Below are 26,636 nucleotides of genomic sequence, written 5' to 3'. Positions count from 1 at the left end.
GGAGGGGGAAGAGGGCTGGGAGCGCTGGGTTGGTGGTGGTGGTGGTGGTTGCTGGGTGTGGGTGAGGTCAGGTGTGTTGAGTGGAGGTGATATATCGTGAGTCACGTTCCGTAGCAGTCTTGCTTTACCTGACTCCCACCAGCCGGCCCAACGTGGGTGTGAGGCACACACTTCCCGCCAGTCACTGTCTATCTTGCTCGGCAGGGCACTACAAGCTTGGGTAGAAGGGACTGGGGAGGGAGCTAGTTGTTTTACCTGAGAGAGGCCGTCAATAGCGCTGAGTGCTGCTTCTAACGCTGCTCTCTGCTGCTGCACCCTCGAGCTGTGTTGTTGGTAGGCTTCAACAGTGCTCTTGAGAGAGAAAATTTCGTTCCTCTGTCACAAGATGATGTCTACCAGGGCTTCAGGAGGGTTTGTTAGTAGCTCTTCCCTGATGGCAGTGTCTTCGTTGTCAGGTGATGGTTGCTGGGTAGGAGGGTCGGGTGGGGTGGCAGGCGTGTCGACCTGGGTGGTCGGTGTCTCGTCCTCAGTGGCCGGCGCCTCGGGTACCACGTGGGTGACGGGATGTGAGATGCCTAGCGCTTGCTTCAGCTCCGCTGTGTTGGAACAACAAAATAGGCCCTCACTGTGACACCCTGTACAGGCCTGGTTCGGGCAGTCTTCCTGACTACACGCTGTCACAGGCTTGAGTCTGGTGGAGAGGCTACACACACAGCAGTATGTTGCCCCTGGAAAGCCAGACTTGCCTGCCCACGCAATCTTCTGGTGAGGAGAGGATGCTTCCTGGGTGGCGTTAGTGGCCATGTGGGAAGGCAGTGTCAGAACAAAGCGAGGGGGTGGTGGAGGGGGGACGGAGGGCGAGGGAGGTGTTAGAAGCAGGGTGGTGGCCTGGCCTGGTGGGTCAGTCAGGTCACAGCACACTCATGTTTTGATATAATGCGTCACTGTTAAAGCACTTTCGCTCACTATGAGAATGCACCACGTTGCGCGTCGGTATACCTGTTCACTGGTGTATGCAACACGACCGAATGTGATTTTGCACCGCACAGATGAGTCGATAATTACGGAGCGTTGGTAAATGTACGTCCTTCCTCTCTCGCGACCTGACCTCTCTCTCTCTCTCTCTCTCTCTCTCTCTCTCTCTCTCTCTCTCTCTCTCTCTCTCTCTCTCTCTCTCTCTCTTGATAAGAAAGCATATAAATATCGTTAAATGGTCAGCATATAACACTGACCAATCCTTTCAGGACTCTATGTTAATTCAGCACGCGCGCGCGCGCGCACACACACACACACACACACACACACACACACACACACACACACACACACACACACACACACAGAGGAGACAGTAGACACCTGCCGAAACGATGATTACTCCCAGTGAGGTCTAAAGCACTGTACTGTGAACTTATCATTAAACCCAGCTGTGACCTCACTGAACGTTTCCCTTTGTGTCTCACAACACAAGGGGGCAGTCACAGCCTGCCCTCTAAAGACAACTCTCTTCCTCCACACAAAACTACAAGCACCTAATAACACACACACCCTTCACGCAAAAATTTTAAAATCATGGCGACTCCTACACCAGCCTCGGAGTCCCCATCTGGGGAGGGGACCATAAATGTACTCAGGTCGGACCGCCTTTCTGTCGACGACCCTAAGTGTCTTGACACCCCCCTCAACTTTTTCTTCATTAACTTCTGCAACATTCGCGGTCTAAGATCTAATTTTCAATCTGTAGAACACCACCTCTCCTCTTCTAAACCTCATCTTCTTTTCCTCACTGAAACTCAGGTGTCTGAGGCAACTGACAGTAGCCCCTTTTCTGTTCCCTCCTACTTTCTCTATCCTCATTTTCGATCCAAAGCTGGATGCTGCATTTATGTGCGCAGTGACTTTATGTGCGCAGAGTCACTCTCATACTAAATTTATCTGTGCTGTATACCTCTCACCTAACTCCTCTGACTATAAGAAATTCTTTGACTACTTAACTTCCAAAGTGGAGCACATTCTGACCCTCTTCCCTTTTTTTTGCAGAGATCTCCATTCTTGGAGACTTCAATGTTCACTACCAGCTTTGGCTTTCCTCTCCGTTCACTGACCATCCTGGTGAACTAGCCTACAGCTTTGCTATCCTCCATGACCTAGAGCAATTGGTGCAACACCCTATTCGTATTCCTGACCGTCTTGGAGATACGCCCAACATTGTTGACCTTTTCCTGACCTCTAATCCTTCTGCTTATGCTGTCACCCTTTCTTCTCCGTTGGGCTCCTCCGATCACTATCTCATATCTTTACCTTGTCCTATCACTCCAATCCCTCCTCAGGATCCCCCTAAGCGAAGGTGCCTCTGGCGTTTTGCCTCTGCTAGTTGGGGGGACCTGAGGAGGTATTTTGCTGATTTTCCTTGGAATGACTACTGCTTCCGTGTCAGAGACCCGTCCTTGTGTGCTGTGCGCATAACAGAGGTGATAGTGTCTGGCATGGAGGCATACATTCCTCACTCTTTTTCTCGTCCTAAACCTTCTAAACCTTAGTTTAACACAGCTTGTTCTCGTGCTATACATGATAGAGAGGTGGCCCACAAAAGGTACTTAAGCCTTCCATCACCAGAATCTCATGCACTTTATATTTCTGCCCGGAACCATGCCAAGTCTGTTCTCCAACTAGCCAAAAACTCCTTCATTAACAGAAAATGTCAAAACCTTTCAAGATCTAACTCCCCTCATGATTTCTGGCATCTAGCCAAAAATATCTCGAATAACTTTGCTTCTTCTTCTTTCCCTCCTCTATTTCAACCAGATGGCACCACTGCTATCATATCTATTTCTAAAGCTGAACTAGTTGCTCAAACCTTTGCTAAAAACTCTACCTTGGACGATTCTGGGCTTGTTCCTTCCTCTCCTCCACCCTCTGACTACTTCATGCCACCTATTAAAATTCTTCGCAAAGATGTTTTCCATGTCCTTGCTGGCCTAAACCCTCGGAAGGCTTATGGACCTGATGTGGTCCCTCCTATTGTTCTCCGAAACTGTGCCTCCGTGCTTGCACCTTGCCTAGTCAAACTCTTTCAGCTCTGTCTGTCAACATCTACCTTTCCTTCTTGTTGGAAGTTTGCCTACATTCAACCTGTTCCTAAAAAGGGTGACCGTTCTAATCCCTCAAACTACCGTCCTATTGCTTTTATTTCCTGCCCATCTAAATTTTTTTAATCTATCCTGAACAGGAAGATTCTTAAACATCTATCACTTCACAACCTTCTATCTGATCGCCAGTATGGGTTCCGTCAAGGCCGGTCTACTGGTGATCTTCTGGCTTTCCTTACTGAGTCTTGATCATCCTCTTTTAGAGATTTTGATGAAACTTTTGCTGTTGCATTGGACATATCAAAAGCTTTTGATAGAGTCTGGCACAAAGCTTTGATTTCCAAACTACCCTCCTACGGTTTTTATCCTTCTCTCTGTAACTTCATCTCAAGTTTCCTTTCTGATCGTTCTATTGCTGCTGTGGTAGACGGTCACTGTTCTTCTCCTAAATCCATTAACAGTGGTGTTCCTCAGGGTTCTGTCCTGTCACCCACTCTCTTCTTATTATTCATTAATGATCTTCTAAACCAAACCTCTTGTCCTATCCACTCCTACGCTGATGATACCACCCTTTTCCACGCCTTTTCATAGGCGTCCAACCCTTCAGGAGGTAAACATATCACGCAGGGAAGCCACAGAACGCCTGACTTCTGATCTTTCTAAAATTTCTGATTGGGGCAGAGCAAACTTGGTATTGTTCAATGCCTCAAAAACTCAATTCCTCCATCTATCAACTCGACACAACCTTCCAGACAACTATTCCCTCTTCTTCAGTGACACTCAACTGTCCCCCTTTTCTACGCTGAACATCCTCGGTCTGTCCTTTACTTATAATCTGAACTGGAAACTTCATATCTCATCTCTAGCTAAAACAGCTTCTATGAAGTTATGTGTTCTGAGACGTCTCCGCCAGTTTTTCTCATCCCCCCAGCTGCTAACTCTGAACAAGGGCCTTATCCGTCCATGTATGGAGTATGCTAATAGTAATAATAATGCTAGTAATAATAATAATAATAATAATAATAATAATAATAATAATAATATTATTATTATTATTATTATTATTATTATTAATATAATGATAATTATAATAATAATTATAATAATAATTATCAGTTTGTACAGAGCTGAAAAAAGAAAGGAATTGGAAGCTTTGGTGCAAGGAATGAATTTCCAGGTGTAGTATAAGGGGAATATTAATAATAATAATAATAATGATGATAATAATAATAATAATAATAATAATAATAATAACAATATTATTATTATTATGATTATTATTATTATTATTATTATCATTATTATTATTATTAATATAATGATAATTATAATAATAATTTTAATAATAATTACCAATTTGCACAGAGTTGAAAAAAAAAAAAAGAGGAATTGGAAGCTTTGGTGCAAGGAATGAATTTCCAGGCGGAGTGTAAGGGGAAGTTCTACAGAAATGTTCTCTGAACTTGAAAGAGAATGCCACGATGATTTTAAGAATTATATAAGAATTTGCATCTCGACTTGCCTTCCTCACTGACTTGTTCTTGTAGTTTTTATTTGTAGCACTTTTCACTGCCTTGTTCTTGTAGTTTTTATTTCTAACTTAACACAGGCATGGATGCTCTTTTATAAGTTTAATGAACAGCTGAGAGCTCCCGTGTGTCCACTCAATGTTTTGGTGTGCATGAGCGATGAGCGAGCCAGCGAGGTGCACTTTACTTCCTCAAGCCAACTGAGCTGGCGCGCGTCATTGCAAGTGCTACCGCCATAATCATACTGTGATGACTGCTTAGTCCCCCGTACAGCACCACACTTCCTGGTAGAGTGTTTCAGTCTGAAAGATCTGCGGAAGCGATACTTCTGTTATCGCTATGGAGACGGGATTTTCGCGCTGATACTTGGAGAGAAGGCTATTCTCGGGACATGAGCTCCTTAGGTTAATGGAGTAGGCAGTTTTTACTAAATAGGAAGAACTTTAACCTTGCACCTGGAGAATCTGGAAGCAAGTGGAGAAAACACATAACGAACAACGTTGGGTCCGGGACCTGAGTCAGTGGGGTTAGTGTCTAGGGCACATAACGGAGAAAGTCAGATATATGGATCAGTGCGGTCAGTGCCTTGAGTATGAAACGAACAACACCAGATATTCTGTCCTGAGTTCTCAATTAAATTTCACTGGTCATTTCTTATATATATTTCGTTTTAATTTAGGTGTTTATTGACATAGATACAAGATACAAAAAGATACAAGAGATACAAAAAAAAAAAAAAATCGAAATCATCATTAGTCTTCTCCCCGTAATCTAGTCTACTTATTCCTGTTTGTTCGCAAATGTTCAAACTGGTTTCCATAATTTTCCAAACACAGTTGATAACGCGCACCAACAACACTACGGATCATTTCATTCGAAATTGTGAGACATTGTTTTCCAGTTTCTTCTTTCAATTTATCGACTGTCCTTGGTTTTGCAGCGTAAACCTTATCTTTGAGATATCCCCATAAAAAAAATAAATAAATAAATCCATTGCCGTGAGGTCAGGGGGAACGTACTCGTACAGGAAATTCAACGCTACCTCTTCGCCTAATCCATCTGTTCGGATGTGTTGCATCGGGATAGGCCATCACATCACGTTGGTAGTGGGGAGATGCTCCAGCTTGCTGGAGGTAAATCGCATATTAAGCAAACATTTCATCACCGACGGATTCCTGCAGTAAGTTTAAATAAACGACACCAGTGAGAGTTTGGTAAAAAAAAGAATGGGCCTACGATGCCCAATGCTAATATAGCATTGGGCATCGTAGGCCCCACACCACACTGTAACTCTTGGTAAGTTCAAATGATGTTCCATAGCAACATGCGGGTTATGAAGAGCCCAGTAGGTGCAATTATGTCGATTAATTGAACCATTTAACTTAAATATGGCTACATGGCTCCATATATTTTTTTTTCTGCATTTTCCGCGTTTTTGTCTTAGTACCATTCACAAAATTCAACTCTCCGGTCAGGATAATCTTCATTGAGAGCGTGGATTAATGTTGGGATGTAACTTTCCCAATGGCCTCGCGTCAACATGCGATGGATGCTTGATTTTGGGATTCCTACCTCGCGACCTGATTGCAGATCGGAGAAGCATTTCCACCGATTCTTCTTCTCTTATGGGATGGGGTTGGTGGGTGTCCGAGATCTTCCAGAACGTTGCTTATGGGCGTCTTGAAGAGTTCCAAATTCTTCAAACTTATCTCTGATTCGAGCAATGGTGTGTTGCGTTGGTGGATCCCTGTGAAACTATCTTCTAAATTGTCTGTGCACTTCCGTAATGTTTTCGTTCTTTCAGCAGCATTTTATGACGACATTTCTTTCTTCAAAAGTTAATTGTACGTTTGTCATTATGTAGGGTTATTTGCACCTGAAAAAAAAAAAAAAAATAGTAGGCAGTCAAAGAGTGAGTACATTTTTTTGGGACACCCTGTACATTCAAATACCAACTTTCTTAATTTGTAGCACTACTTTTTGTTGCATAATCTCATTTCTTTCTATATACTCGCATTTCTATTAATTTTTTTATATATTTTCACCATACCAGTGTTTTTTTTTTTTTCTAATATTTTATTAACCTATCGTCTTAGTTGTTCTTAACATTTTGTAGTAGCGGCATAATTATGATCCCGCATTAATTTTAAACTGATCAATCATAACTCCCTGACCTTACCTTACATCATGCAAAAAAAAAAAGCATCATATTTTTCTTCATCATTTCATGTTTATCTCCAGCGACAATGCTCATTGTCTCTTTATTTCTCTCATACCCAACAAAAATTAGATTTTTCTTATTATTTGTTCATTTCTACCTCCATGGGTCTGCCTGTTTGGCTGCCTCAATACTTGTCACGTTACATCATTCAGCATGTCAACATTTAGACTACCAAATATGTTACTTTTCTTTTTTCTCCACATTAACAAACTTTTCAGTTTTAACCTGAATCATTTCTTAATATCTGCAACGAGAGCTGTTATCTGCAGATAGTGACAGGTTTACCATTTTATCTCATACAAGCTTCCATTTGAAGTTTTAGAACTACTAATTAATTCTATTACCAGCTTCTTGCTTTCAGCTGCCTTTCTGATCCCTTACCTGACGATGCTTTTCGTGGCCGGAATCCCTGTCTTTTTCATGGAGCTAAGCATCGGCCAGTATGTCAGTCTGGGACCCACAGTTCTTTTCTACAAGCTGGCGCCCATCTTTTCCGGTGAGTCATTTAATGGAAGTACTTTTATGAAAGAAGTAGTCATCTTTGATAATGTTGCTGCTGTCTTGGATTTTATTTTATCCTCTTCACTTTATGGTGATCTTGTAAATGAGTAATAGGCAGTAAACACCTGTCACCCTGGTTTAGACTTTGGAATACTCCTAGGGCAATAAATACAGTCGGGGGGGTATGGTGCTGCAAGACTGTCATTGACCGTCCCAAGTCACATCTTTATATCTTTCATGTCTCAGCAACACAACAAAGGAGTTGCAACCTGCTCTCTAAAAACAATCTCTCTCTTACTCTTGGTTTACTAGGCGTTGAATCACACAGCAGTTGAAGTAAACTCCTTTTTTAGTGTCCAACCTATGAACATTGAGCATGTAAAAAAAAGAAAAATAAAAAAAAATCACTTCTACCTCTAAATTTACTTATTATTAAACACCTTCTCGCCTATGGTTAATTGTAAAGCAATATCTATGCAATTTAGTACTTATCCAATTGATGCGAATCTCACAATAAATCAGATGCAGATCCTTGCATCAATAACCAAACCATGTCAGGAACACTGGTGATATGCATTGCGCGTCTTGACCTGGCACCACATTTAACCCAAATTTACTGTAACACTATAACGTAATGTTCGTATCACCACAGTGGCAAACTACACTACTTCCTCAATCACTCTTTAATTTATTAAACTTTGCATTATAAACGGTAATTCGTTATAATAAATCCGTCTCCCTCTCCTCCCTCTACTCCCAACCCTTCAAACAGTCTTGGAATATTCTTGTGGAATATTCTTCTTTTTTTTCTTTTTTAGGGGGAAGAAAATTGCTAAATATAGGCTTACAGACAAAATAAACTGTAAGGGAAAACTGTCACTTTAAGGAAAATTCCCTGAAAACAGCTTCGCCCCCGCTGAAATCCCTACTTAAGAACACTAACCAAATCTAGCCTATCTGGGGGTGCTTCACCCCTTCTGGATCCTCATTAAGAATACTAACCTAACATTACCTAACCTGCCCTAACCTAATCGGTGGGGCTTCACCCTCCCTATTAAAACTGTGTAGCGTGAATTGTTTCAAATTAAGTGAATAGTAACATTTGCTTAAAATGAGCGTGGAACAGCCAAGCCATCCAGCGGCGCGCGGCATTCTGGCAGGGCAGGTAAAGATGTCTGAATGGCCTTCTTGTCTTGCGCCACAACTTCCAACATATCATTGTGTTCAGGTACAATGCCATAATGCAGTGTGAGGTCATGACTAATACAACCAATTCACGCTAAAATACTCTGCAGAGTAGCTTGTATATGCACAAGTGATTAAGTAAGACAAGTCTGAAGAAGCGATACACGGAATAAAACGTTCCCTTAATATGGAGGAATCTGAGGAGCGGGGTAAGGGACCTTGCTTTCGCCTCTGTGAAAGATCTGTGACCTTAACAGCTGTTAAACGTGCTACCTACATCACAGTTTCCCTTGCTCCATAATCGCTAATATTATTATTATTATATTATCATATTATATTATATTGTAAAACCTACTTGCAGTCTGTCTGGACAAAGATAATAAACAGGGATACCTTGGAGATGAAACGCACCCAAAACACGGAAATAGTGTGAAAATACCAGCAAAGAGACTCTGACATTTCATTTCATAAATGCCGTATATACAGTACCATGCAGAACATTTTAATAGTGATATTTGGCCAACAGCAGGGATCATTTTGACCCGGAATATCTTAACCAGGCTTAAAAGGCATATTATTATATGCCTGTTCTTTAAATGTAACAACCATTAAACAAGAATAACCAATGTCCCTGTCTCTCCTTTCATCAGAAAAAAGCAAAGAATCGTACCTATATGACTAATTTTTTTTTATTAAGCTGACAAAATATCACAAGACCTGGAAGACCAGCTATTCACTTCTAAATACCAGAATTTCAAGGAGTGAGTGGTTAAGGCTACTACGGCCTCTGTGAGACACAGCTAATGAACTGCAGGACACTTTTCTTGGGCAGCACGCCAGGCAACTCGGCTGGTCTGTTTTTAAGTGGTCAACTGGGCGGAGCTACGAGGAGCTAAAAATCAAAGCCCTTATGAGAACTGAAGAAGACGCCTATGATCACTTCTACGACGCGAGATGGGCATTGTGTGTGTGTGTGTGTGTGTGTGTGTGTGTGTTTCTCTCTCTCTCTCTCTCTCTCTCTCTCTCTCTCTCTCTCTCTCTCTCTCTCTCTCTCTCTCTCTCTCTCTGGCAAGAGATGTGATCACTTACGTCGCGAGACGAGCATCGTGTGTGTGTGTGTGTGTGTGTGTGTGTGTGTGTGTGTGTGTGCGTGTGTGATCTAAGGAAATTCACACTATTCTCTCTCTCTCTCTCTCTCTCTGGCATGAGATATGATCACTTTAACGTCGCGAGGCGAGCATCGTGTGTGTCTGTGTGTTTGTGTGTGTTGTCACGATCCCGGTTATCTCTCCAAGAAAGTGGACGGTACACTGATCCCAGAAAGTTTTAAAGGTCTGAATTTTTAAAGGCCTCGAATACCTACCAGACATATCCGAAATCGCCAGCTATCAAACCCTCTCTCAAAACCTTTACCTTGGCACAGCACGCCAGAAATCGCCTCAATAGCAGATCAATGTTGGGGCAGAAAACACAATTATTCTAGTTAATAACAGAACATATTAATAATAATGTTAACTTACAAATATATTGAAGTAGCACACATTAAAGGAAATTAAGGAACAATTCCCTAATTCCCACACTCAGTTACAATACGTTTCCCTTTACTTCGGGCTCTTATATCGCCTACTATCGCCTCCCTTGTTGGTTAAAGATTATACATACAAATATATGGCATTGCCGTCACTTCACAAAGCATTAAAACCCTTTTACTCCTTCACAGGCCACTGGAATATTTTCCCCAGCTGCAGGAATTTCCCTAGACGCCGCCACCGCATCCCCAAACAACTAACCCAAAAAACATCACCATAGTTTACCTGTAACACCACAACACCATCCCCAAAGACACCAATAACAACACCACCACAGCCCCAACCACAATTTATAAATTAGCATGAATATAGCGTTAGAAGATAGCTAGAGATGCAACATTGCGGCGATGAGAAAGAGACTCAATACAGTCAGTTAGAGAAGATGAGTTGATGAGAAGAAAAGGTTGTGATTCCATTCTGTTTAAAAGAGCGGTATGAGTGGAATCCTTCTTATTTGTGTTGTATTTTGGGTATATATTTGTTTTCCTTTATTGTTTATTATTTGGTACATGTTACACTCACTTTGTTGCTTATTAACTTGTACATGTTACCATAACTTATTGCTCATTAATTTGTGCATGTTTTGTCAACTTTGGCTTGCCTTATTGCTCATTAGCTTGAATATGTTATGTTAACTATACTAAAGCATACTTACTTGAACCCAAGCGGGATCACTGTGTCCTAGATAAGTTACACGCGCTATGCTCGCTTCAGTGGATATTTAGTTTAATAATGATCAAGTTTTATTTCATACTCATTTTACAACCTTATGCTACGAGAAAGGGTAAAACACACCTCTAGTCAACCAAATTCCACCCGTGCTTGTAAGATATATATATATATATATATATATATATATATATATATATATATATATATATATATATATATATATATATATATATATATATATATATATATATATATATATATATATATATATATATATATATATATATATATATATATATATATATATATATATATATATATATATATATATATATAAAATCCACTATCCCTAGTGAAGTACGATAACGTTCCTCCTTTTTCTTTTTTTTTTTTTTTTTAATGTAGGAAGGACACTGGCCAAGAGCAACAAAAATCTAGTAAAAAAAATGCCCACTGAAATGCCAGTCCCATAAAGGGTCAAAGCAGTGGTAAAAAATGGATGGATAAGTGTCTTGAAACCTCCCTCTTGAAGGAATTCAAGTCATAGGAAGGTGGAAATACAGAAGCAGGCAGGGAGTTCCAGAGTTTACCAGAGAAAGGGATGAATGATTGAGAATACTGGTTAACTCTTGCTTTAGAGAGGTGGACAGAATAAGGGTGAGAGAAAGAAGAAAGTCTTCTGCAGCGAGGCCGCGGAAGGAGGGGAGGCATGCAGTTAGCAAGATCATAAGAGCAGTTAGCATGAAAATAGCGGTAGAAGACAGCTAAATATGCAACATTGCGGCGGTGAGAGAGAGGCTGAAGACAGTCAGTTAGAGGAGAGGAGTTGATGAGACAAAAAGCTTTTGATTCCACCCTGTCTAGAAGAGCAGTATGAGTGGAACCCCCCCAGACATGTGAAGCATACTCCATACATGGACGGATAAGGCCCTTGTACAGAGTTAGCAGCTGGGGGGGTGAGAAAAACTGGCGGAGACGTCTCAGAACACCTAACTTCATAGAAGCTGTTTTAGCTAGAGATGAGATGTGAAGTTTCCAGTTCAGATTATAAGTAAAGGACAGACCGAGGATGTTCAGTGTAGAAGAGGGGGACAGTTGAGTGTTATTGAAGGTTGTGAAGTGATGGATGTTTAAGAATCTTCCGTTGAGGATAGATTCAAAAACTTTAGATAGGCAGGAAATTAAAGCAATAGGACGGTAGTTTGAGGGATTAGAACGGTCACCCTTTTTAGGAACAGGTTGAATGTAGGCAAACTTCCAGCAAGAAGGAAAGGTAGATGTTGACAGACAGAGCTGAAAGACTTTGACTAGGCAAGGTGCAAGCACGGAGGCACAGTTTCGGAGAACAATAGGAGGGACCCCATCAGGTCCATAAGCCTTCCGAGGGTTTAGGTCAGCGAGGGCATGGAAAACATCATTGCGAAGAATTTTAATAGGTGGCATGAAGTAGTCAGAGGGTGGAGGAGAGGGAGGAACAAGCCCAGAATCGTCCAAGGTAGCGTTTTTAGCAAAGGTTTGAGCAAAGACTTCAGCTTTAGAAATAGATGTGATAGCAGTGGTGCCATCTGGTTGAAATAGAGGAGGGAAAGAAGAAGAAGCAAAGTTATTGGAGATATTTTTGGCTAGATGCCAGAAATCACGAGGGGTGTTAGATCTTGAAAGATTTTGACATTTTCTGTTAATGAAGGAGTTTTTGGCTAGTTGGAGAACAGACTTGGCATGGTTCCGGGCAGAAATATAAAGTGCATGAGATTCTGGTGATGGAAGGCTTAAGTGCCTTTTATGGGCCACCTCTCTATCATGTATAGCACGAGAACAAGCTGTGTTAAACTAAGGTTTAGAAGGTTTAGGACGAGAAAAAGAGTGAGGAATGTATGCCTCCATGTCAGACGCTATCACCTCTGTTACGTGCTCACACACAAAGACGGGTCTCTGACACGGAAGCAGTAGTCATTCCAAGGAAAATCAGCAAAATACCTCCTCAGGTCCCCCCAACTAGCAGAGGCAAAACGCACCTTTGCTTAGGGGGGTCCTGAGGAGGGATTGGAGTGATAGGACAAGATAAAGATATGAAATTGTGATCGGAGGAGCCCAACGGAGAAGAAAGGGTGACAGCATAAGCATGGTCATGACTGCACCACAATCACTGACAGATGTAAGCGGCGGCATGCACACCTCACCATCCGACACTTTCACAGTTAGTGGAATTCGCAGACGTAACGAAGGAAACAAGACAAGACTTAAGCGACCGAAAGGTTGCCACATCAAACTCAATTCGCAATTGGGCTCACAATAGCTTAATTCAATACACATATTTCAGCACTAAGGAAATACAGCGCATCATTTCATGTAGTTAACAACCCGTGAAAACATAATTCGACCTTAATAGGTAGGATATAAACAAAATTACAGAGAATGTAGTCAAAACATTCAGGAGACGTTTGCAATGTGCAATTATGCTTACAATAATAAAAAAAAAAATACACATCTTGAGAGTAAGGAAATACAGGGTGTAACACGAGTTTCTGCGGATATTGCAGGTTATTCTATGTTAAAAATGCTCTATGCACATATCTATTTTGAGGCTTTGTTTAGTCGTGGTATGAAATTTAAATGGGCGGGCGACTCGTTTACAACATACAGGCTGGGCGGGTAACCGTACCGGAGAAACACCATGTCCGCATATTCCACATTAAAATGTGACATTGCCTGCAGTGCTTTTCTCTCAGATTTATGTAGTACAATCTAAACGTATGCATTGTCACGTCTTTGCGAAAAAATTAATGTGACTGACTGGCAATCACCTAATTTGTTCAAGCCTTGCTCCTCCCTACTCCTTGCTCGGTCAGTCATGGTGCCACGAAATCTATTATTTTCTTTGTTGTCAATTACGACCATACTGTCCTTGTGTAATGTTTATCGGTTAATAACTGTCCATTAATACCACTTGTCTCATTTTGGAAACTGTAAAACTTTAAAACTTGAAGAAAGCATTCCCAGTTGCACCACAGACATCCATGTTAACACATTTCACTATGGATACCCGTCCGGCCATTGTGTCTGTCGTCCGCCCACACCTGAATTTCATGCGAAGGCCAAACAAAGCTTAAACTACATGTGTGCATATAACATTTTTGATTTAGAATATCCTATACATTTACCCCTAGCAGGATCAGCTGAGATTTGTGTTATGCTGAGACTTGTGTTACGACCTATATAGTACATCCTTACAAAATGTAACCCTAATGACTAGAAATACAGAATTTCAGAGAATACAGTAAAAAAGGAGGTACTGATATGTTTTCAGTACGAGTATCACCATTACGCTACAAACACTAACCCAATTATATTAACTAGCAAATAAATAATAGTCGGGGATATCCCATCGGGGTACTCCTGTCCTCTGGTCCACCCACTGAAGCCTCACATATATTCTAGATCATGCCTGGCTCTTCCTCAGATAGTGTGTCTGGTTAAAACCTGCTTAGCACTCCCGTCCGTCCTCTCTCTCTCTCTCTCTCTCTCTCTCTCTCTCTCTCTCTCTCTCTCTCTCTCTCTCTCTCTCTCTCTCTCTCTCTCTCTCTCTCTCTTTTGTTGTCAGTTGATAAGTGCTCTTTTTATATTACATAAGTGAGTTAATGTGCAGAACAGCTGCTCCCAACCGCTCTAATTTTTTCGGCTATTTGACAGTATTCCGGTTCTAACGCAGCTCCGCAGCGCCCTCCGCCCCCCACCCACATCCCCCAACACGGACCGTGACCTGATCTGACACTTGGCGGTGAGCAAGTCTTGGGCTTGCCTTGGAGCCCGACGAACGTCAGGCATGGCGGTTGCGCTTCACTTTTGTACAGTATACAGTTTTATTTAATATACTACAGTCCTTTTACTTCATGTACCCTCCTACCATGGAAAATCTAGACAATTTTTTTTTTTTTCTAATTGAGTTACTGTAGTGATATCCATGGTGAAAGGATGCACAAGGTGCAACACTGGAGTATATTAAGTAAAAAAAACTAGTGCCGTACAGACAGGTAACGCCACGTGCACTCGACTCCAAGGGAATACCAAGACTACGCTCTCTGCCCAAGTGGCCTGATTAGGTCCGGCGTCAGGTCGCGGCGTCAGGTCTCACCCCGTGGGGAATAGAACGCCGCGCGGGGCTGCATCTGAACCAGAACAAGCCTAGGCATGACCTTAAGCCTACAAAATGTGACCGCAGGAAACACTGAGTGACACGCAGGTGACAAGTAATGAAAATAAAATAAATAAGCGTTTTTTTTTTTTTATGTAGGAAGGACACTGGCCACGAGCAACAATAGTCCAATAAAAAAAAAAATAAATAAATAAATAAAAATGTCCCCTGAAATGCCAGTCCCATAAAAGGGTCAAAGCAGTGGTCAAAAATTGATGAATAAGTGTCTTGAAACCTCCCTCTTGAAGGAATTCAAGTCATAGGAAGGTGGAAATACAGAAGCAGGCAGGGAGTTCCAGGGTTTACCAGAGAAAGGGGTGAATGATTGAGAATATTGTTTAACTCTTGCGTTAGAGATGTGGACAGAATAGGAGTGAGAGAAAAAAGAAGGTCTTGTGCAGCGAGGCCGAGGGAGGAGGGGAGGCATGCAGTTAGCAAGATCTGAAGAGCAGTTGCATGAAAATAGCGGTAGATGACAGCTAGAAATGCAACATTGCTGCGGTGAGAGAAAGGCTGAAGACAGTCAGTTAGAGGAGAGGAGTTGATGAGACGAAAAGTTTTGATTCCACCCTGTCTAGAAGAGCAGTATGAGTGGAACCCCCCAGACATGTGAAGCATACTCCATACATGGACGGATAAGGCCCTTGTACAGAGTTAGCAGCTGGGGGAGTGAGAAAAACTGGCGGATACGTCTCACAACACCTAACTTCATAGAAGCTGTTTTAGCTAGAATGAGATGTGAAGTTTCTAGTTCAGATTATAAGTAAAGGACAGACCGAGGATGTTCAGTGTAGAAGAGGGGGACAGTTGAGTGTCAATGAAGAAGAGGGGATAGTTGTCTGAAAGGTTGTGTCGAGTTGATAGACGGAGGAATAGAGTTTTTGAGGCACTGAACAATACCAAGTTTGCTCTGCCCCAATCAGAAATTTTAGAAAGATCAGAAGTCAAGTGTTCTGTGGCTTCCCTGCGTGAAATGTTTATCTCCTGAAGGATTGGACGTCTATGAAAAGACGTGGAAAAGTGCAAGGTGGTATCATCAGCGTAGGAGTGGATAGGACAAGAAGTTTGGTTTAGAAGATCATTAATGAATAATAAGAAGAGAGTGGGTGACAGGACAGAACCCTGAGGAACACCACTGTTAATAGATTTAGGAGAAGAACAGTGACCGTCTACCACAACAGCAATAGAACGGTCAGAAAGAAAACTTGAGATGAAGTTACAGAGAGAAGGATAGAAGCCGTAGGAGGGTAGTTTGGAAATCAAAGCTTTATACCAGACTCTATCAAAAACTTTTCATATGTCCAACAGCAAAAGTTTCACCAAAATCTCTAAAAGAGGATGACCAAGACTCAGTAAGGAAAGCCAGAAGATCACCAGTGGAGCGGCCATGACGGAACCCATACTGGCGATCAGATAGAAGGTTGTGAAGTGATAGATGTTTAAGAATCTTCCTGTTGAGGATAGATTAAAAAAACTTTAGATAGGCAGGAAATTAAAGCAATAGGACGGTAGTTTGAGGAATTAGAACGGTCACCCTTTTTTAGGAACAGGCTGAATGTAGGCAAACTTCCAGCAAGAAGGAAAGGTAGATGTTGAGAGACAGAACTGAAAGGCAAGGTGCAAGCACGGAGGTACAGTTTCGGAGAACAATAGGAGGGACCCCATCAGGTCCATAAGCATTCCGAGGGTTTAGGCCAGCAAGGGTATGAAAAACATCATTGCGAAGAATTTTAATAGGTAGCATGAAGTAGTTAGAGGGTAGAAGAGAGAAAGGAACAAGCCCAGAATCGTCCAACATAGAGTTTTTAGCAAAGGTTTGAGAGAAGACTTCAGCTTTAGAAATAGATGTGATAGCAGTGGTGCCATCTGGTTGAAATAAAGGAGGGAAAGAAGAAGAAGGAAAGTTAATGGAGGTATTTTTGGCTACATGCCAGAAGTCACGAGGGGAGTTAAATCTTGAAAGATTTTGACATTTTCTGTTAATGATGGAGATTTTGGCTAGTTACAGAACAGACTTGGCATGGTTCCGGGCAGAAATATAAAGTGCATGAGATTCTGGTGATGAAAGGCTTAAGTACCTTTTGTGGGCCACCTCTCTATCATATATAGCAGGAGAACAAGGTGTGTTAAACCAAGGCTTAGAAGGTTTAGGTCGAGAAAAAGAGTGAGGAATATACGCCTTCATGCCAGACACTATCACCTCTGTTATGCGCTCAGTACACAAAGACGGGTCTCTGACGCGGAAGCAGTAGTCATTCCAAGGAAAATCAGCAAAGTACCTCCTCAGGTTTCCCCAACTAGCAGAGGCAAAGCGCCAGAGGCACCTTCGCTTACGGGGATCCTGAGGAGGGATTAGAGCGATAGGACAAGATACAGATATGAGATTGTGATCGGAGGAGCCCAACGGAGAAGAAAGGGAGACAGCATAAGCAGAAGGATTAGAGGTCAGGAAAAGGTCAAGAATGTTGGGCGTACCTCCAAGACGGTCAGGAATACGAGTAGGGTGTTGCACCAATTGCTCTAGGTCGTGGAGGATAGCAGAGTTGAAGGCTAATTCACCAGGATGGTCAGTGAAGGGAGAAGAAAGCCAAAGCTGGTGGTGAACATTGAAGTCTCCTAAAAGGGAGATCTCTGCAAAAGGGAAGAGGGTCAGAATGTGCTCCACTTTGGAGGTTAAGTAGTCCAAGAATTTCTTATAGTCAGAGGAGTTAGGTGAAAGGTATACAGCACAGATAAATTTAATTTGAGAGTGCCTCTGTACTCGTAGCCAGATGGTGGAAAACTCGGAAGATTCAAGAGCATGGGCACGAGAGCAGGTTAAATCATTGCGCACATAAACGCAACATCCAGCTTTGGATCGAAAATGAGGATAGATAAAGTAGGAGGGAACAAAAAAGAGGCTACTGTCAGTTGCCTCAGACACCTGAGTTTCGGTGAGGAAAAGAAGATGGGGTTTAGAAGAGGAGAGGTGGTGTTCTACAGATTAGAAAATTAGATCTTAGACCGCGAATGTTGCAGAAGTTAATGAAGAAAAAGTTGAGGGGAGTGTCAAGACACTTATGGTCGTCGACAGAAAGACAGTCCGACCTGGGGACATTTATGGTCCCTTCCCCAGATGGGGACTCCGAGGCTGGTGTAGGAGTCGCCATGATCATTTTGAAATTTTTGAGTGAAGGGTGTGTGTGTTATTAGGTGCTTGTAGTTTTGTGTGGAGAAAGAGAGTTGTCTTTAGAGGGCTGGCTGTGACTGACCCCTTGTGTTGTGAGACAAAGGGAAACGTTCAGTAAGGTCACAGCTGGGTTTAATGTTAAATTCACAGCACCCCCTGAACAGTGCTTAAGACCTCACTGAGAGTAATTATCGTTTCGGCAGGTGTCTACTGCCTCTTATATATATATATATATATATATATATATATATATATATATATATATATATATATATATATATATATATATATATATATATATATATATATATATATATATATATATATATATATATATATATATATATATATATATATATATATATATATATATATATATATATATTTTTTTTTTATGTAGGGAGGACACCGGCCAAGGGCAACAAAAATCCAATAAAAAAAATGCCCACTGAAATGCCAGTCCCATAAAAGGGTCAAAGCAGTAGTCAAAAATTGGTGGATAAGTGTCTTGAAACCTCCCTCTTGAAGGAATTTAAGTCATAGGAAGGTGGAAATACAGAAGCAGGCAGGGAGTACCACAGTTTACCAGAGAAAGGGATGAATGATTGAGAATACTGGTTAACTCTTGCGTTAGAGATGTGGACAGAATAGGGGTGAGAGAAAGAAGAAAGTCTTGTGCAGAGAAGCTGCGGAAGGAAGGGAGGCATGCACTTAGCAAGATCAGAAGAGCAGTTGGCATGAAAATAGCGGTAGAAGACAGCTAGATATGCAACATTGCGGCGGTGAACAGAGGCTGAAGATAGTCAGTTAGAGGAGAGGAGTTGATGAGACGAAAAGCTTTTGATTCCACCCTGTCTAGAAGAGCAGTATAAGTGGAACCCCCCCAGATATGTGAAGCATACTCCATACATGGACGGATAAGGCCCTTGTACAGAGTTAGCAGCTGGGGGGGTGAGAAAACTGGCGGAGACGTCTCAGAACACCTAACTTCATATAAGCTGTTTTAGCTAGAGATGAGATGTGAAGTTTCCAGTTCAGATTATAAGTAAAGGACAGACCGAGGATGTTCAGTGTAGAAGAGGAGGACAGTTGAGTGTCATTGAAGAAGAGGGGATAGTTGTCTGGAAGGTTGTGTCGAGTTGATAGATGGAAGAATTGAGTTTTTGAGGCATTGAACATTACCAAGTTTGCTCTGCCCCAATCAGAAATTTGAGAAAGATCAGAAGTCAGGCGTTCTGTGGCTTCCCTGCGTGATATGTTTACCTCCTGAAGGGTTGGACGTCTATGAAAAGACGTGGAAAAGTGCAGGGTGGTATCATCAGCGTAGGAGTCGATAGGACAAGAAGTTTGGTTTAGAAGATCCTTAATGAATAATAAGAGAATGGGTGACAGGACAGAACCCTGAGGGGCACCACTGTTAATAGATTTAGGAGAAGAACAGTGACCGTCTACCACAGCAGCAATAGAACGATCAGAAAGGAAACTTTAGATGAAGTTACAGAGAGAAGGATAGAAACCGTAGGAGGGTAGTTTTGAAATGAAAGCTTTGTGCCAGACTCTATCAAAGGCTTTTGATATGTCCAAGACAACAGCAAATGTTTCACCAAAATCTTTAAAAGAGGATGACCAAGACTCAGTAAGGAAAGCCAGAAGATCACCAGTAGAGCGGCCTTGACGGAACCCATACTGGCGATCAGATAGAAGGTTGTGAAGTGATAGATGTTTAAGAATCTTCCTGTTGAGGATAGATTAAAAAACTTTAAATAATCATGAACTTAAAGCAATAGGACGGTAGTTTGAGGCATTAGAGCGGTCACCCTTTTTACGAACAGGTTGAATGTAGGCAAACTTCCAGCAAGAAGGAAAGGTAGATGTTGAAACAGACAGAGCTGAAAGAGTTTGACTAAGCAAGGTGCAAGCACGGAGGCACAGTTTCGGAGAACAATAGGAGGGACCCCATCAAGTCCATAAGCCTTCCGAGGGTTTAGGCCAGCGAGGGCATGGAAAACATCATTGCGAAGAATTTTAATAGGTGGCATGAAGTAGTCAGAGGGTGGAGGAGAGGGAGGAACAAGCCCAGAATCGTCCAAGGTAGAGTTTTTAGCAAAGGTTTGAGCAAAGAGTTCAGCTTTAGAAATAGATGTGATAACAGTGGTGCCATCTGGTTGAAATAGAGGAGGGAAAGAAGAAGAAGCAAAGTTATTGGAGATATTTTTGGCTAGATGCCAGAAATCACGAGGGGAGTTAGATCTTGAAAGGTTTTGACATTTTCTGTTAATGAAGGAGTTTTTGGCTAGTTGGAGAACAGACTTGGTATCGTTCCGGGCAGAAATATAAAGTGCATGAGATTCTGGTGATGGAAGGCTTAAGTACCTTTTGTGGGCCACCTTTCTATCATGTATAGCACGAGAACAAGCTGTGTTAAACCAAGGTTTAGAAGGTTTAGGACGAGATAGAGAGTGAGGAATGTACGCCTCCATGCCAGACACTATAACCTCTGTTATGCGCTCAGCACACAAAGACGGGTCTCTGACACGGAAGCAGTAGTCATTCCAAGAAAAATCAGCAAAATACATCCTCAGGTCCCCCCAACTAGCAGAGGCAAAACGCCAGAGGCACCTTCGCTTAGGGGGATCCTGAGGAGGGATTGGAGTGATAGGAGAAGATAAAGATATGAGATTTTGATCGGAGGAGCCTAACGGAGAAGAAAGGTTGACAGCATAAGCAGAAGGATTAGAGGTCAGGAAAAGGTCAAGAATGTTGGGCGTATCTCCAAGACGGTCTGGAATACGAGTAAGGTGTTGCACCAATTGCTCTAGGTCATGGAGGATAGCAAAGTTGTTGGCTAGTTCACCAGGATGGTCAGTGAAGGGAGAGGAAAGCCAAAGCTGGTGGTGAACATTGAAGTCTCCAAGAATGGAGATCTCTGCAAAAGGGAAGAGGGTCAGAATGTGCTCCACTTTGGAAGTTAAGTAGTCAAAGTATTTTTATAGTCAGAGGAGTTAGGAGAGAGGTATACAGCACAGATAAATTTAGTGTGAGAATGACTCTGTAGTCGTAGCCAGGTGGTGGAAAACTCGGAAGATTCAAGAGTGTGGGCACGAGAGCAAGTTAAGTCATTGCGCACATAAACGCAACATCCATCTTTGGATCGAAAATGAGGATAGAGAAAGTAGGAGAGAACAGAAAAGGGGCTACTGTTAGTGGCCTCAGAGTTTCAGTGAGGAAAAGAAGATGAGGTTTAGAAGAGGAGAGGTGGTGTTCTACAGATTGAAAATTAGATCTTAGACCGCGAATGTTGCAGAAGTTCATGAAGAAAAAGTTGAGGGGGGTGTCAAGACACTTAGGGTCGTCGACAGAAAGGCAGTCCGACCTGGGTACATTTATGTTCCCGTCCCCAGATGGGGACTCCGAGGCTGGTGTAGGAGTCGCCATGATTTTAAAATTTTTGAGTGAAGGGTGTGTGTGTTATTAGGTGCTTGTAGTTTTGTGTGGAGGAAGAGAGTTGTCTTTAGAGGGCAGGCTGTGACTGCCCCCTTGTGTTGTGAGACACAAAGGGAAACGTTCAGTGAGGTCACAGCTGGGTTTAATGATAAGTTCACAACACCCCCTGAACAGTGCTTTAGACCTCACTGGGAGTAATTATATATGTATATATATATATATATATATATATATATATATATATATATATATATATATATATATATATATATATATATATATATATATATATATATATATATATATATATATATATATATATATATATATATATATATATATATATATATATATATATAATTTTTTCAGTAATTTAGCTTACCCACACGAAAAAAAAAAAAGTGACACCTTACACCATTTACTATGTTTGCTCGTAACATTATGCATATAATAATAACTAACAATTTCTTATGTGATTTTAACTGTCACAGTCAGCATTACAATTACAAACCTCAGTAATTACAGGCTGTACAAAAATTAATCACCTACCTGGATATGCGTTCACACGCATATCCACTCTCTCCTGTCACTCGTTTTGTTCCTTTTATCCAAGGAGCTGTTATTGTGCCGTGCCGCACGTTAATGTTCTTCTCACTGTGTATGTTACTCAGTATGCGTAACCTTTTTTTACATCTCAAGTCGTCTGTGTTTCTCTCTATTATGTATTTCTCTCTTGGAAGGACTGATATCCTGGTGTGCAGTCAGATGTTGTTTTACGACATGGCTTGTGCTGTGAACTTTTTCTTTCTCTTATTCTTCCTATTCAGTAACCAAAATTGTTATTGTTATTATTATTATTATTATTATTATCATTATTATTATTATTATTATTATTATTATTATTATTATTATTATTATCATTATTATTATGATTACCATTATTGTTGTTGTTGTTGTTGTTGATCATTAACAGACTTCGACGAAAATAGCAATTAGAAAGTAAAGTAACATGGCAAAGAATTTGTCTAACAGTACTGAAGTTGAATGCGGAGGCAGTAGGCACCTGCCGAAACGATAATTTCTCCCACCTGTGACCTCACTGAACGTTTCCCTATGTGTGTCACAACACAAGGGGGCAGTCACAGCCTGCCCTCTAAAGACGACTCTCTTCCTCCACACAAAACTACAAGCACCTAATAACACACACACACCCTTAACTCAAAATTTCAAAGTTGATGGCGACTCATACACCAGCCTCCGAGTCCCCATCTAGGGAGGGGACCACAAATGTCCCCAGGTCGGACTGCCCTTCTGACGACGACCCTAAGTGTCTTGACACCCCCGTCAACTTTTTCTTCATTAACATTCGTGGTCTAAGATCTAATTATCAATCTGTAGAACACCACCTCTCTTTTTCTAAACCTTATCTTCTTTTCCACGCTGAAACTCAGGTGTCTGAGGCAACAGACAGTAGCCCCTTTTCTGTTCCATCCTACTTTCTCTCTCCTTATTTTCGATCCAAAGCTGGATGTTGCGATTATGTGCGCAACGACTTAACTTGCTATCGTGCCCACGCTCTTGAATCTTCTGAGTTTTCCACCATCTGGCTACGACTACAGAGTCACTCTCAAACTAAATTTATCTGTGCTGTATACCTCTCACCTAACTCCGCTGACTATAAGAAAATATTCGACTACTTAACTTCCAAAGTGGAGCACATTCTGACTCTCTTTTCTTTTTTGCAGAGATCTCCATTCTTGAAGACTTCAATCTTCTTTACCAGCTTTGGCTTTCCTCTCCCTTCACTGACCATCCTAGTGAACTAGCCTTCAACTTTGCTATCCTCCACTACCTAGAGCAATTGGTGCAACACCCTACTCGTGTTACTGACCGTCTTGGAGATACGCCCAACATTCTTGACCTTTTCCTGACCTCTAATCCTGCTTATGCTGTAACCCTTTCTTCTCCATTGGGCTCCTCCGATCACAATCTCATATCTGTATCTTGTCCTATCGCTCCAATTCCTCCTCAGGATCCCCGTAAGCAAAGGCGCCTCTGGCGTTTTGCCTCTGCTAGTTGGGGGGACCTGAATAGGTATTTTGCTGATTTTTCTTGGAATGACTACTGCTTCCGCGTCAGAGACCCGTCTTTGTGTGCTGAGTGCATAACAGAGGTGATAGTGTCTGGCATGGAGGCGTACATTCCTCACTCTTTTTCTCGACCTAAGCCTTCCAAACCTTGGTTTAACACAGCTTATTCTCGTGCTATACATGATAGAGAGGTGGCCCACAGAAGGTACTTAAACCTTCCATCACCGGAATCTCATGCACTTTATATTTCTGCCCGGATCCATGCCAAGTCTGTTCTCCAACTAGCCAAAAACTCCTTCATTAACAGAAAGTCTCGAAACCTTTCAAGATCTAACTCCTCTCGTAACTTCTGGCATGTAGCCAAAAATATCTCCAATAACTTTCCTTCTTCTTTCCCTTCTCTATTTCAACCAGATGGCACCACTGCTATCACATCTATTTCTAAAGCTGAAGTCATCGCTCAAACCTTTGCTAAAAACGCTAACTTGGACGATTCTGGGCTTGTTCCTCCCTCTCCTCCACCCTCTGACTACTTCATGCTACCTATTAAAATTCCTCGCAATGATGTTTTCCATGCCCTTGCTGGCCTAAACCCTCGGAAGGGTTATGAACCTGATGGGGTCCTCCTATTGTTCTCCGAAACTGCACCTCCGTGCTTGCACCTTGACTAGTCAAACTCTTTCAGCTCTGTTTGTCAACATCTACCTTTCCTTCTTGTTGGAAGTTTGCCTACATTCAACCTGTTCCTGAAAAGGGTGACCGTTCTAATCCCTCTAACTACCGTCCTATTGCTTTAATTTCCTGCCTATCTAAAGTTTTTTTAATCTATCCTCAACAGGAAGATTCTTAAACATCTATCACTTCACAACCTTCTATCTGATCGCCAGTATGGGTTCCGTCAAGGCCGCTCTACTGGTGATCTTCTGGCTTTCCTCACTGAGTCTTGGTCATCCTCTTTTAGAGATTTTGGTGAAACTTTTGCTGTTGCCTTGGACATATCAAAAGCTTTTGATAGAGTCTGGCACAAAGCTTTGATTTCCAAACTACTCTCATATGGCTTCTATCCTTCTCTCGGTAACTTCATCTCAAGTTTCCTTTCTGACCGTTCTGTTTCTGCTGTGGTAGACGGTCACTGCTCTTCTTCTAAATCTATTAACAGTGGTATTCCTCAGGGTTCTGTCCAGTCGCCCACTCTCTTCTTCTTATTCATTAATGACCTTCTAAACCAGACTTCTTGTCTTATCCACTCCTACGCTGATGATACCATCCTGCATTTTTCCACGTCTTTTCATAGACGTCCAATCCTTCAGGAGGTAAACATTTCACGCAGGGAAGCCACAGAATGCTTGACTTCTGATCTCTCTAAAAATTCTGATTGGGGCAGAGCAAACTTGGTATTGTTCAATGCCTCAAAACTCAATTCCTTCATCTATCAACTCGACACAACCTTTCAGACAACTATCCCCTGTTCTTCAATGACACTCAACTGTCCCCCTCTTCAAAACTAAACATCGTCGGTCTGTCCTTTACGTATAACCTGAACTGGAAACTTCACATCTCATCTCTAGCTAAAACAGCTTGTATGAAGTTAGGTGTTCTGAGACGTCTCCACCAGTTTTTCTCACCCCCCCAGCTGCTAACTCTGTACAAGGGCCTTATCCGCCCATGTATGGAGTATGTTTCACATGTCTGGGGGGGGGGATCCACTCATATCGCTCTTCCAGACAGGGTGGAACCAAAAGCTTTTCATCTCATCAACTCCTCTCCTCTAACTGACTGTCTCCAGTCTCTCTCTCACCGCCGCAATGTTGCATATCTAGCTGTCTTCTACAGGTATTTTCATGCTAACTGCTCTTCTGATCTTGCTAACTGCATGCCCCCCTCCTCCCGCGGCCTCGCTGCACAAGACTTTCTTCTTTCTCTCAACCCTGTTCTGTCCACCTCTCTAATGCAAGAGTTAATCATTCATCCCTTTCTCTGGTAAACTCTTGAACTCCCTGCCTGCTACTCTATTTCCACTTTCCTATGACTTGAATTCCTTCAAGAGGGAGGTTTCAAGACACTTATCCTTTAATTTTTGACTACCGCTTTGGACCCTTTTCTGGGACTGGCATCTCAGTGGGGTTTTTTTTTTTTTTTTTGTATTGGATTTTTCTTGTCCTTGGCCAGTGTCCCTCTTACATAAAAAAAAAAAAAAAGACACCTTTAGTCCTTGAGACATTAAAGAATTGACGCTAACATGAGATACACCAAGACCAACAAGGGTGACGATGATGACGGCACCACAAACACAACTCTCACTTGGACATAAACATTAATAGCAACTCTCCCTGCAGGTCTCGGCTGGGCTATGGTTATCCTTGCGTACTTCACATCCATCTACTACAATGTGATCCTGGGTTGGTCTTTCTTCTATTTGATATTCTCATTCTACTCTATGCTCCCCTGGAGTCATTGTGATAATGACTTCAATAGCCCAGGTGAGTGATTCAACTTGCACTGGAGTATATATGAGCACCCAAAAACTCTGGTGTATAAGAGTAGAAATCCGGTACTCGTATATACTCATCCATGTAAAGGTTTGAGCTGTACTTTTCCAAATATCTGTTCTGTGATGGAAAGTGATTACTCCTTGTGTTTTTCGTATTCCCTTGCATTAGACAGTTACAGAGACATTTAGAGAGAGAACAACAAAACAGGCCTAACTAGTAGGGGTGGAATGACACAAATCCCGGTGACCATTTTTTTTTTTTTTTTTTAAGTGACGGAAGTTGTAGTTAGTGACAGATCATGACTTATTTGACTGTCATGCTCTGTGAAGAGTTCCTTCCAGCGCCAGTTTCCTGAGATGTTAGAGATACTTAGAAAGTGCAAGACAGAATAATAATAGGTAAGTGTTTTAGAGTTAAATGAAGAATGCAAAATGGAAATTTTCTGTTCCAGAATATTACATAT

The 26,636-nt window shown here is 41.8% G+C and overlaps 1 protein-coding gene across 9 annotated transcripts in view; it reads left to right on the top strand.

Annotated features, from left to right (window-relative positions):
- LOC135108980 (sodium- and chloride-dependent glycine transporter 2-like) overlaps positions 1 to 26,636 on the top strand; it is an 89,292-nt gene that overhangs the window by 8,376 nt on the left and 54,280 nt on the right. For 5 of the 9 annotated variants that reach the window (XM_064019908.1, XM_064019907.1, XM_064019901.1 and 2 more), the window contains 2 exons: positions 7,201 to 7,335; positions 26,018 to 26,161. The exons of 1 other annotated variant lie outside the window; for it this stretch is intronic. In XM_064019908.1, the coding sequence (XP_063875978.1) occupies positions 7,201 to 7,335; positions 26,018 to 26,161 (279 nt within the window). The remainder of the gene's footprint in view (positions 1 to 7,200; positions 7,336 to 26,017; positions 26,162 to 26,636) is intronic. 3 more of the 9 variants (XM_064019910.1, XM_064019905.1, XM_064019906.1) reach the window with 2 other exon arrangements.

Source organism: Scylla paramamosain, chromosome 18 (assembly GCF_035594125.1).
Source record: "Scylla paramamosain isolate STU-SP2022 chromosome 18, ASM3559412v1, whole genome shotgun sequence".
Classification (NCBI taxonomy): Eukaryota; Metazoa; Arthropoda; class Malacostraca; order Decapoda; family Portunidae; genus Scylla; species Scylla paramamosain.
The sequence above is the reverse complement of the archived record's forward strand: the minus strand, read 5'-3'. Positions and strand labels throughout refer to the sequence as shown.